This window comes from Pseudomyrmex gracilis, unplaced genomic scaffold (genome assembly GCF_002006095.1).
Source record: "Pseudomyrmex gracilis isolate BER0280 unplaced genomic scaffold, ASM200609v1 scaffold_61, whole genome shotgun sequence".
Lineage (NCBI taxonomy): Eukaryota > Metazoa > Arthropoda > Insecta > Hymenoptera > Formicidae > Pseudomyrmex > Pseudomyrmex gracilis.
The window spans coordinates 541,675-551,408 of record NW_018020645.1 but is presented as its reverse complement, the minus strand read 5'-3'; the positions used below and the strand labels follow the sequence as shown (position 1 = coordinate 551,408).

At 40.4% G+C, this 9,734-nt stretch overlaps 2 protein-coding genes across 3 annotated transcripts in view; both read right to left on the bottom strand.

Annotated features, from left to right (window-relative positions):
• The window catches only part of LOC109854207, a 3,289-nt gene extending 1,407 nt beyond the window's left edge, over nucleotides 1–1,882 (bottom strand). The window contains exons 1-2 of the mRNA XM_020427082.1: nucleotides 1,839–1,882; nucleotides 109–1,420 (exon numbers count right to left, since the gene is read on the bottom strand). Of these exons, the coding sequence (XP_020282671.1) occupies nucleotides 109–1,420; nucleotides 1,839–1,844 (1,318 nt within the window). The 5' untranslated portion in view covers nucleotides 1,845–1,882. The remainder of the gene's footprint in view (nucleotides 1–108; nucleotides 1,421–1,838) is intronic.
• Nucleotides 1,883–2,601: 719 nt separating this feature from the next.
• Nucleotides 2,602–9,300, bottom strand: LOC109854221. Of its 2 annotated transcripts, XM_020427103.1 has the most exons (3): nucleotides 9,131–9,300; nucleotides 7,069–7,395; nucleotides 2,602–6,936 (listed from the first exon to the last, which is right to left on the bottom strand). In XM_020427103.1, exons 1-3 carry the CDS (start codon nucleotides 9,143–9,145, stop codon nucleotides 3,187–3,189), a joined length of 4,092 nt encoding a protein of 1,363 aa, XP_020282692.1. In that variant the 5' UTR covers nucleotides 9,146–9,300; the 3' UTR covers nucleotides 2,602–3,186. The 2 variants fall into 2 exon arrangements, with proteins under 2 accessions (XP_020282692.1, XP_020282691.1); XM_020427102.1 differs by having other exon boundaries at nucleotides 2,602–7,395.
• Between the last annotated feature and the right edge of the window lie 434 nt (nucleotides 9,301–9,734).

Genomic DNA, 9,734 nt, shown 5'->3' with positions numbered 1-9,734 from the left:
ATATATATATATATTTATTTATATTAATATATATGTATATTAAGAATATAAAATTCGCGTTACGGATGAAAATGGTTTTAATTAATTGCTCTATATAATCACACGAACTTTCATCATCTCTGTCGTCTTCGTCAGGCTGCGGTTTGTGTGGTTCCGGATTTTTAGGATTGATAACCTCAGCGTCTTCTAGAATATCATCCGTTGACACGGAAGGATGAACAGTATTCTGTTGTATGTTACCGGACTCCACGTCACCCCGATGTTCTTTGCCGAAGTGCAATTGTGGTTGACTGTAAAGGGATTCATAACTTCCTTGTGCCTTTGGAACGGTAGTTGGGACAGGGTAAGCTTCTACGACAGCTCCTTTGTACTGCGGGAATTGCGGACTACCGTTGGCCGTCTGAATTGGCACAACGTGACCTTGGAAACTCGATAAAGGCGATAAAAACGGCGAAACTTTTCTCGATTGAAGAGCCGTGTTGAATTTTGGCGTCGCGCCAAAGTTAAATCCCAAGTCGTCGACCGCGTAGTTTGCGCTTACGAGAAACGGCTGGTTTTCGAAGACCGGTAAAACTCCAGAGAGATCCGGATTGCTCTGAAGTTGAATGATCGGGACGGAGATCTTCTTACCGTTCACGTCTACAGTGGCTTCGTCTTTCTGCTTCGTGCTCTGCGTCGTTTTGTCTGACGACAAAGTGGCGGTCGACATCATCGGAAAGCTCTGCGCGTAAACGTGAGGGTAGTCGGCAACTTTTGATAGAGGATAACTTGTTTTATAGAGTGGCACTTGTACCGCGGGAGACGAGGAGACGCTCGGAAAGCTTTGGGAGATAAGTTTATTAATGCTGGCGAACGACGGATATTCGAAGTCGGAGAAACCCGATAATTCGATCGGTTTGTCCTGATGGAATGCATTGTAGCTAGGCGAGTAGATACCTTGCAATTTCTGAATCGATGGCGACGCGATCGATTTCGGTGCATCCAGCGACTTCTCGTCGCTCGTCGTAGCTCTGTACGCGTTCGGATTATTCAATATGTCGAAGTACGGAGCGAGCGGGCTGTTCCGAAGAGATTCGGTCTGCTGAGTAGAAGCCGGAATGTAAGAGAGCGGCCGCTTTGGCACACTGCCATACGCATGAGAACCAGATCCGTGATTCAAATTGCCGTTAGAGACTGTCTGAGCGGCGGTCGATGTCGCGGCGCTTGTATAATAAGGCAATGATCTCGAGTTAATATCCTGAAGCGACGGAATTCTCGCTGTGGTATGAATTTCTTTGGATTCTTCCTGGTTATCATAGCCAGAGTCTACGACACGACGTTTCGATTTCGTAGACGTTATTGATGTAACGTAAGCTTTACTTGAAGTCGCGACGTTCGCAGATAAACATATTGCCGACAGGAAGAGAATAACGTTTATAATCTGAAACGTATTCAAACACACGCGATTGATTTTAGATATAACACACATTACGTGTAATAAAAACAATATTAATTAAAAAGATACAAATATCTTATTGCGCTTATTTTTATTTAGTTTGCATATGTAAATAATACTTTCTAAAATCTATATCTGCGTAAAATGTTATGCATTAAAGTACTTTTTTATGACTTAATACTTCATTAACAATATCTTAATCATAAAATGGAAATTAATGAAAGATAATGTCACACATATATAAAAAAAAAAAAACGTGTTGAGAAAAATATAATAACTTGACGCGAGTCACATTCTTGTGCAAACCACTGTCTTTGATATTGAGATACACACAAACAAAATCGACGTGCAATAAGTAAAACATTTGATTACTTGAAGTTATTAGGGAACTAAGGCAACGTACCAACATGATACTCTTCTAGTCGGTACAGACAGACACCAAAGTTTGACGATAACTGGCAGCGGCCACCATTCCCTCATCTTTTATATTCGACGTTTACTGATGCGAAACAATACAATAAGCATGACTTTTCTAAATCCGACAAAAAGCGCGTCGAGAAAAACCGCGTCAAATCACCTCGCTTCTCCCTGATCAGTGAAGCCGTGATTATAACGTGCCGTTGATCTGTCTTTTTATTAGTAATTTGTTTTTGCCTTATTTCTTTAAAATCTCTCTACTCTTAAAAGAATGTTAGTAGAAATATATAAAATATTTGTATATATATATATATATTTATATATATACTGTAAATAAATTTAAGAGAAAAAAATAATAGAATATTCTACAAAGTTACGTTGCTGCGTAATTATACACATTTTTCAAGTTATTGAATACTTAAGAGAGACATTCCAAGAGAGAATAATAAGTGTTTATTCACTAGAAAACTAATTATTTCTTTCGTCAAAATTACCAACTATTATTCCGAGAAAACTTGCGCGAGCACATTCATCAACAGTGAAAATTGGCAAGGTTCGTAAATTAGTTGAGTTCTCAAACTAATTTCTATCAAGTTTTCGGTTTATTTTTACGAGAAAGTGTGCGCGAAAACTAGTGCAAGACAAAAAATTTATGTTTATTATAGAATAATTAATACTTTTTTTAAAATAAAAGATTAGATAATCTTTATATATTTTTCCAATTTATTCAATTATACAATATTGCCAATACTTACCTCTTGCAAAATTCGTGCATTTTTCTTCTCAATGTAAAAAAAAGTTCGTCTGGTTTTCAGATCTACTTATTGTGTCCTTGGACACAAATAAAACGAAAGAGAAAATATTGACGAAAAAAAAAAGAGAATGGAGATAGAACACAAGGCGTCGCACAAACGCCGTGTAATTACGTGTGTATTTCTTGTTGTTTAAGTTAATATTTACATACATAACATGTATATTAGTTAGCGCATTTTACAGACGATCGATGAAAATTTCCTCTCTTTCCCGATTATTCCGTGCGAGCGCGTATATGATACTAACGATTTTAATTTTACGACTTCCGTATAAAATGTTGATTACTATAATTAAACACTCAGTGCGATTCGCGCAATCGATTCTGAGACGCGATACAACTTTTTATTTAATGCATAAAGCGGACGAGAAGAACCTCGTCCGCTTAACTTAGACGAGGTAAAACGTACTCGTCCGCCTATATAATTTGCAGTTCTTTCGCGAGCGGATTTACTAGTCACGCGCAAATCCGGCGAGTGGCATAAGCGTGATCGACGGCTCACTTGTACTTTTTGATTACGAATTTACGCGGCGTTATTTCCCGAATAAACTTTTCTGTTGGAGAACGAGTCGGACTGCAACGCCGCTTCTGATCTGTTGAAATAATCCCTTAGGGCTTCGTCGTAATAGTGCTGTTGCATCTGACGCTTCTCATTCTCGAAGAACTGCCTCACTTGATCCTTATCGCGGAAATAGTTTTGCGGACTTCTGTTTGGCAATTGTTTGTTCTTCATCAACAGCCCGAGGAGATTGTGTATTCTTGGATGATTAATGTCGTAATCTTTCTTATTCGACGTTTTGAGCTCTTTGAGAACATCGTTGAGAACCTCTGGCATCGATGTGGTGAACGTCGGATATGAATCAAAGGATTGATGCTTGGAATCGAAATTGAAGTTATCATGATCGAACGACGGTCTTTGATAATGCGATCCGTCCAGATGTACGTCTACGTTACTGGCGGACGTTTCTAATCTGTGCGGCGGCGGTCTTGTCGGTTTTCTCAAACCATTCTTGTACCTCGACGATCTTGGTCGTTTCTTTATCGGTTTTTCATGGAAGGGACTCTTTGTGCGGAAGGAATTCGGCCTCGGCGGTGAGAGAAATTCTTTCACGTGTCTGTTACTACCGAAATCATCGTGGAAGTCGAAGCTCGAATCTCCGGGCTTGGGTTTACGACTTGGTCTGTCGATGCCGTGGAAAATGTGTATCGGTCCCGCAGGTCGGGTCTTCAGCAGATGCTCTATGGTCGACAACAGCGGATCTTTCTTCTTGTCGTTCAAAGATTTGGGCGGATCGGTCGCATGCATCTTGGTCTCGCTCTGATGCGCCTCAAGAACGTCTTTGTATTTCGATTCTGTCAAAGAAGTTCTCAATTTCTGCAGCTCGAGCCTCAGCTTCGCTAGATCGTTTGTCTCGGAGTTGTTCTGACCGTTTTCCTGTGGTCGCCTGTCGTTGTTCCACTTCTGCGAGTTGTACATCGTCTTCAGGGATTCTTTAAACATCTCCTCGGCGTATTTCTGCAGATCCGAAGCTAATTTTGGTTTTGTAATCAATTCATTTTGCGCTGTGTAAGATGGTTTGAAGAAATTGCCACCGGGCATGACGGGTACCAAGTTCAAACCTTGCTGAACAGGTTCGCTGGCGGGTTTGTTATTGAGAGCGTTCTGATTTTTGATGATATCAACATTCGGAACAAAGTTGATTGGATTGAACATCGGTCGTTCCAGATTCTGCGACGGTTTTAGTTCTGCTGCACTTGGCTGCTTATTTTTGGCTCCTGTTTCTGTCAAAGAATCTATGTAATTGTGAAGAGTGACAGTCTGCGGAGTGACCGAACTCATAGTGCTAAAGATCGGAATTGGCGTTGTTAGCGTAGTCATTGGATAATTTATCGCCTTGAATGCGTTAGTTGTGTCGATTGAACTCGGTTTGATGTTCGGATTAACAATCTCCACGTTCCTCGTGCCTATATCCGGAAGATGCGCGTTTCCTGAAGATATCCCAAGTAAGTTCAGGTTGTTCACGGTGTTCGAGTGACTAGCCATGTTGTCAGCGGTCTGCACGCTGGGTAATCTACTGTTCTTCATCAGCTGTTTGTTCATTTGAATTTGCAGCTGTTGCATAGCGTCGTACTGCTGAGGTTGCTGATTCGCAAGCAGCTGTTGTTGATGAGTGTTCATAGCCATGCTATTTAAAGCCGCGCTGGGCTGCAACATCGTCGGTATCATCTGAGTCGCTTGAACGTAAGTATTTGTCTTTGGCGTCATATCGACGTCCTTGATCATCTGATACATGTGATTCTCTTGAGGCTTCATCACTTGCTGCGAATTTTGATTCTGTATGTAGTACGAATTTACATTGGTCGGATGCTTCTGTTCGTTCTGGCCTACAGTCATAGTCGCGGAAGTTACGAAGTTTGCGCTCGAATCGGAATACACATTTTCTTTGTTCTGCGACTCATGGGACATCAAGTTGGCTCTGCTCTCCGGCATCGTTTGGCCGGACATCAGCGTGGACGTTGGTAAACTTTGCACCTGCAAGTTACCGTGATTTATCAAGTTCTGACCCTGCAATCCGTGAGAATTCAATTGAATTTGATATTCAGAATTTGTCTGAAGAGGCGTTTGCAGATAATTTGGAAACGTCTGAATGGTTGGTTGCGGTACTATCAGCTGCTGCACTCCCGACTGCATCTGATTTATCGGCATCTGCTGGACGACGGATGTAGAACCGGGCGTCACGGCAAAAGTCGTACGCGGTGTAACGTTATTTTGAACTCGCACGTTGTGCAACGCTTGTGTCAGGCTCGGAGTAAAAGCGAATACGGGTGTCACGGTGCTCGGCAAATAGCCCGCTCTCAAGGAATCCCCGACTTTGTTCTGTTCGCTCGGCTGAGAAACCAGAACCGTGTGCACGGGATTTTGAAAGGTGTTCTGACCAACTATGACATCAGGTGGTACTGGTGTGGAAACTGCCAAATTCTTCGACAACGCTAAATTTTGAGCTAGAATAGACTGGTGATGTGAATTCAATAGAGGAGCGGCTGTGCTGAACGCTCCGATTGGCGCGGCTGTGACAAAATTGTGCAAGATCGCGTTGGACATATCGAAACCCTGGCTATTGTCCAGTGCGGTCGCGTGATCGAAATTCGCTAATGGTACCAAGTTGACCTTAACGGGAACAACGGAAAATTTCGGCTTTTCCAGCTGATCTAACACAATTCCGTTCGAGTGAGAGATCTCCAGAGTAGGAGAAATCTGACTCCATGTGTTGACAGTTTTCGGTCTGGATCCGTGATGCGCTTTGGAGCTCGTGTGTGTATAGCTATTTCTGTTGTCGTGTCTAATATCTTCAATACTGTCAATCTGATGATTTGTGACAGGATCGTTGATCCAAGGATTCGTCTTCACTCGGTATCGCGACGACTTCATTTTTGATGAGCTGTGCTTTTGCACTTTTTCTTCTTCAGAGCTGTTGTCAGACGCTGATGTTCCTCGATGTTCCTTAGGAAGATTTCTTGCAGAGTCAGAATACGACGGACGTCTTCGACTTTTCACTTTTGTTCGTGGTCGCTCGATGTACTCCGAGTAATCCGAACTCTCATCCGAACTCTTCGAGTCTTCTGTGCGATGGTAACTGCGCTGTCTGCTGTTGTCATTATAAGTCTCGTATTGACTCGACGTCTCCGCGCTTTCCGACGTTCCCGTCGGCTCCAAATTCCTCAAATTCTTGTAATCAGTATTCGAATTGCTGTTTTGCAGCTGGCTGCTGAACTTCGTCTTGTAGCTGTTCGGTTCAGCGACCACGACCGGTTTGAAAAATCTAGGATGCGTTCTCGACGGTTCCGCCGCGTTGTCGTAAGTTTCGCTATGCGTGAGTTCGTTGACTTCGTAATTCGTTATTGACGAAGACGACCCGGCATTCTGTCTGGTTGCGCTTTGATCGTTGTAGTTCGCGATATCTTGCAAACCACGATAATTGCCGTTAACTTTCTCCCGTTCGTAATTAGTTTTCTTCATGTCTTGCGCGTTGTTGTACGAATAATAATGAGCGTACGGATCTTCATCACGACTTGACGTCGACTGTCGACCATAATTGTGCACGTTGTAGTTCTCAATTCTCTTCTTCTTATCATTGCTCACATATCCCAAAGAAGAAGACGCGTCAGACTCGCTGTCGGTGCTGGGCAGATTCTCGTAGAAGTCCTGATAGTTGGCTACTGCGGGAGTGTCGTTGTTGACCTTGAGCAGCTCAAACTCATTCGTTCGGCCCTCCTGGAAATCGAAAGATCTGCGGTTCGTCAGCAATTCTGGGAAATTCAGGAAAATCCTCGCTTCCGAGGAGTACGCTAAGTCTTCCTCTAAATCTCTCGCCTTTGTGTCGGAGCTTGTGTCTTGAGCACTTACGGCATTCGTCGCGTTGCTTTCTTCAAACAGATTTAGATCCTTCTCGTTCAGATCGCTGACGTCACTCGACGATGACATGTCGGTATCGTCGTACGACGAAGAGACGGAAGGTATCATGGGCACGAATCCGTTAGAATTTTCATAATGTACTGTCGAGTGTACGGATGACGATACGCTTGAAGGTTCTTCAGACCTATTCGAATCCGCATTCGACTGTTTAACAACACGCGCCACGTTTTCCGACGCCGTTGCAAGTTGATCGAAGATCTCCTCATTCTTTAAGTCAGAACAATTCGCTTGTGGCCAGCTGAGTAATAACAATATCACCTACAAAAAATAAAAAAAAAAACTACTAAATTGAATTAATCAAACATTTATAATAAATGTATTTACACAAACAAAAACGTGTGCAAAAAAACACACAAAATATATCTACAACATTATAAAAATATTGAAATATTTTCTTGATTGAAGGAAAAGAATTTAAATTGTATTTTGCGCAGCGCTACTGCAAGTTTTGATAAAAAGAAAGCATTAAAAGCATTGCAAACTACGGATAGAATGCAATGATAAATGCTGTTTTGTCAAAGAGAGAGATGACCTAGAAAAGAAAAACAGACTGGAAAAGTAAAATGCGAGCGTGTGCAATAGAAATAAGAACTGGATGTGCACGGAAGCAAATCTTCATGGACTTTCTCACCGACTCATGAACATTTGAGTCTATTTGACAATAATGGTCCTTTATACAAATGTAATTGGGACTTTAATGATTGGCAACAAAAAAAATTTTCAACGCGTGGAGGTACAATTGCATTGTGATTGACTTGTAAAATGCAGAAACACGAGCAACATGTAATCGGTCTGCTTAGAGAGTGTCGGTGAAAAGTAATTGCGGAGAAAACAGAACCAATTTAAACTATATAATTCTTTATGCCTATCGTTAAACAAGTCGGTCGAAGTTGTCGATTGAAATGAATACCGTGCGCACATATGTCTTTACCTAGTTCGAAGCCGGTTTTGTCGATCGAATTTCGAAAGCGTTTAACTCTATCTGGGATGATACGCGCTCAAAAATTCTACCATAATTTATACTACAATTGTATGTGTGTGTGTGTATGTGTGTATGTGTGTGTTCAAATAATTCAACATCTGTTGTATTCTTTGCAATTAAAAGGAACTCGATCGTCTAATTGGAGCGTTTCTACAAGCAATAAAAAGCGGAGGAATAAAAAGCGCAATTTCTCCACTATGAATAATAGATATATAGCTTAGCGCAATGTAAACTTTATATAGCAATTTTTTTTTATAGAAGTAACATAAACAATTACATTTGTATAATATTATTTGTACGGAATTGCGAAATCAATTGTTTTTATGTAACAAAACGGATATCTGAGAAAAAATTAAGAATACTAATTACATCATTTTGTTATGCAAAATTTAAAAGTAAATAAAATAGTACGTGCTTTAATTTACACTTGTGTACATAGACTTGTGTGATATTAACTTTTAAAAGGTCGAGAGAGAGAGAGAAAGAGAAAGAGAAAGAGAGAGAGAGACAGCTATAATATATTTGCTCTGAATCTGCGATAACTTGATATAAGATGATAACTTTTTATATAAAACGTAGGGTATATATATTTACAAGTTTTGCGTATCAAACATACAAGATTTCAAGAAAAACATGCCGACACTCTAAAAGTTAATAAAAAGTATAAAAAATAATCTTTTTTATATTATATGTTTGATTTCCTATTTTTTTAATGTTACTTTATAAAAATATATGCATATTTTTTGACTTCATTTACGTTGCTTTTTACATTGTCTCTCAAAAAGACAATTCACTTAATTTGTAACATTTTTAAATATTATAATGTGTGTAATAGCATGCGTATTTTTTTTCTATTACTGATTTATGAAATTTTTTTAACGTAACAACTAAGATTTGTTTTATTTGCACAAGAATTGAAAAAAAAAACTAATTCTGTCACCACACATAGCGATAAGGAACTAATTTTGTCACCTTCACACTTTCACAAAGTACTTCAATCCGAGTACTTACACAGTAAAAAATCATTTTCGCTCAAAATCGCGAAATGCCGGCGTTTTCTTCAGTAATCGAACACAAATAAAAAAAATCTGTGCGTCACACCAATGCACCGCGTATACACATCGATTACGACCATCCGTTTCCGTATCCTCCGCCTGGTAATCTCTCAAGAATCCTGCGTGGTGAACTTCCACGCGAGAACTGAGCCACATAGTAGATACGCGATTTTCTTTATACAGTCTGGTGGCCAAGTGAAAAATATATCGTTCTAAATATTATCCTATAGACCACACGGTTGCGGAGGATACTTTCATTCGCGACACGCGAGCGCGCCCGAAGAAATTTTGTCCGACGTATCGCGACCGTTCATCAATTATCATAGAACGCGAGTAGCGAAATTGCCATGTACGGAAACAGAAAATACCACCGTTTTTTTTTTTTTATTGTTATGCACGTTCCACAAAACGCTAATTTCTAGTTGAAATTATCGTTGTCTACTTCGAGCCAATGCCATAAGAGATGCGAGCTGAGGCATCTCGTAAAAAAACGAAGCAAAATATCGCAATATCTGTAAAACGCTTTCGCAGAACAACATTTAATCTATGCAAGCAAACGG